Source organism: Austrofundulus limnaeus, unplaced genomic scaffold (genome assembly GCF_001266775.1).
Source record: "Austrofundulus limnaeus strain Quisiro unplaced genomic scaffold, Austrofundulus_limnaeus-1.0 Scaffold1411, whole genome shotgun sequence".
NCBI classification, from domain to species: domain Eukaryota; kingdom Metazoa; phylum Chordata; class Actinopteri; order Cyprinodontiformes; family Rivulidae; genus Austrofundulus; species Austrofundulus limnaeus.
The window spans coordinates 12,084-14,452 of NW_013953813.1; the positions used below are offsets into that span (position 1 = coordinate 12,084).

At 41.3% G+C, this 2,369-nt stretch overlaps 1 protein-coding gene across 1 annotated transcript in view; it reads right to left on the reverse strand.

Moving 5' to 3' along the window:
* Positions 1–2,369, reverse strand: part of LOC106535310 (ubiquitin carboxyl-terminal hydrolase 24) — a gene marked incomplete at its 5' end in the record, with an annotated part of 6,904 nt that overhangs the window by 1,890 nt on the left and 2,645 nt on the right. Inside the window, 2 exon segments of the mRNA XM_014032290.1 lie at positions 674–784; positions 864–950. Of these exon segments, the coding sequence (XP_013887744.1) occupies positions 674–784; positions 864–950 (198 nt within the window).

A 2,369-nucleotide genomic window follows, 5' to 3' on the forward strand; every position in this document is an offset into this window, starting at 1 on the left:
GCTTAGTTATGAGAAGTGTGAGATAAGTTATTTGCATAAATAACTATCCCTTACAGTTTTCAGATCATTTGAAACTTGTTTTCAGACTCCCATGCTGCCACTCTTCAGAGAAGATGAAAGAGGAGAAAAACTTACTATTGCCCCCCTTAAATACCCTTTCTGATAACTGGAGTCACCTGTGTATGGAGGTCAAGGGTCACTGAACTTAACAAACCTAATTTAAGTTCCAATAATTAGTTCTAAAGGTTTTCAAATCAATAAAATGACAACAGTGCCCAAATTAATGCACCTGTCTAATTTAGTTTAAACAATTATTGCACATTTTCTGTAAATCATATAAACTTCATTTCACTTCTCAAATATCACTGTTTTTCCCCTATATGATATATTTAACTGATTTTTTAATTCAAACAATCAATGATTTATGAAGATAAATCAGGAAAATTAATAAGGCTGCCCAAACTTTTTCATATGACTGTATGAGAAAACATGCTAACACCAGGAACAGTCAGCTAATCGTCACGATGATAGGCTCAGATAATAGCTGCAGGTGGTCCACTGCACTCAGAGCTCCCAACAGGAGCCCCTCACATCATGTTTGTTCCAGTCTTCCTGTTCTGGCTTCTGGAACAGCATGAGGCACAGTCAGAGCACTGCTGTTGGAGGCAGCTACCTGTCGGAGGCTGCGCTCTGCGTTCTCATTAGCCGGGCTGCCGTCAGAGCCGTTGCTGCTGCCGGACTGCTCCTTCTCATTTAACAGTGCGGTGGCGTAGGCCAATGTGTCCTGCAGGTGGTAGAACACAGGTCAGAGGAACCATGGAGATCTGCAGAGAGTACACACACCTGCTGCATGAAGAACTCACCTGTGCAGAAATGGTGCGCTGGAAGGTTTTATTGGTGGACGTCTCATTGGACACGTTGCTCTGTGGAGTCCAGTAATGTTCAGTCATCTGAGGACAGAAAAACAAACATTTAGTGGGCTGTATACAGCTGTACAGAAACACTGTTTTATCTTTGATATATAAACTGTTCAAACACTGAACAAACTGCTTTAAATAAGCTGAGCATCACGTCCCAGTCACCAGTAACTGTTTCCTCTCAGCACTGATTGTTACTGTCAATAACTGCTGGCAGCTGCAGAGTCCTCTCTTTATACTGACTGATGGTAAAAAAGTCCTGTTTTTATCATCGATGAATGTTGTTTACACCTCTGCAGTGACGTGCTCCAATACATTTAATGCATGATGTTAATTTGCCTGATGTATGGAGATGTTATCATGCTTTTATTGTGAAAAGCCTGGGGGACATCCGGGGGAAGTAGTTGTGTTCTGGTGTTTAGTTGACTGGTGCACAGAGGCTGTACCTGTGACACATCTGTCCTTCACATACAAAAAGTCAAAGAAAACATCTTTATACTTAAGAAAATTGACATAGTACAGATTATTTTACCCATTTTGTCACATAACTGGTCTATTTTATTTTGAATTGGACTCAGCCAAAGTGAAACAGGAAGTGGCATCAAAGGACTCATTAATAAAATAAACTCTCTGGTCTTTGATGGATGGCCGTATTCTATCAGAACTCGGACATTGTGCCTTAAGCGAGCTGGACTTGGTCTGCAAGTGGTTCTATTAAGGGTCACACTTCCTGGCTGGATGTGTCGACAGGGTTCAACCCCACACTTCCCCCCTCCTCTCACCCGTCTAATTCTGTTTTTCCAGAGCAGGCTGAAAGCTGCATAGAAATGAACAGTTTCCATCAATATCCTGAACTATGGCTGTGCTGGTTTAGGGGACTGGATTCTTCGGCCCCCCTAAACTCACTCACTCCTCTGGCTAATAAATCTGCTCTGTGCAGAGTTTTTTTCATAAACACCATTGTGTGTCACAGTGTTGATATAATATGATGTTTTTGCTGTTTTTCCTCATCTTCCCTTGTGTGGTTTTTAGTTTTTCTTTGTTTCTAAGTTGGCACCACGGCAGGCAGCCTGTTACTGTAACTCCACTGTCTTGAGCTGCTGTAATGTTCACATTTCCCCACTGTGGGATCAATAAAGTTCTTTCTTATCTTATCTTATCTTTCATATTTGATCATTTATGAATTATATTTATCACAGTTCAGTTAGTAGTATAGTTATAAAGATGATAAACATTTAGCACATCCAAACAGACAAAACACCTCATTGTTGTTAAACATTTTGTAGAATTAACTTGTTCCCTTTCAGTCAATTCACTCGGTACAACATCATGTATGGGAACCACGCTCCTGCGTGTCCTGGCTGAAGCCACCTCTAATCACGCCTTTAGGCAGGTGACGTGATGACGACAGATGTCAGGCTCCGCCTGCACATATAAATACTGTCGCATCAC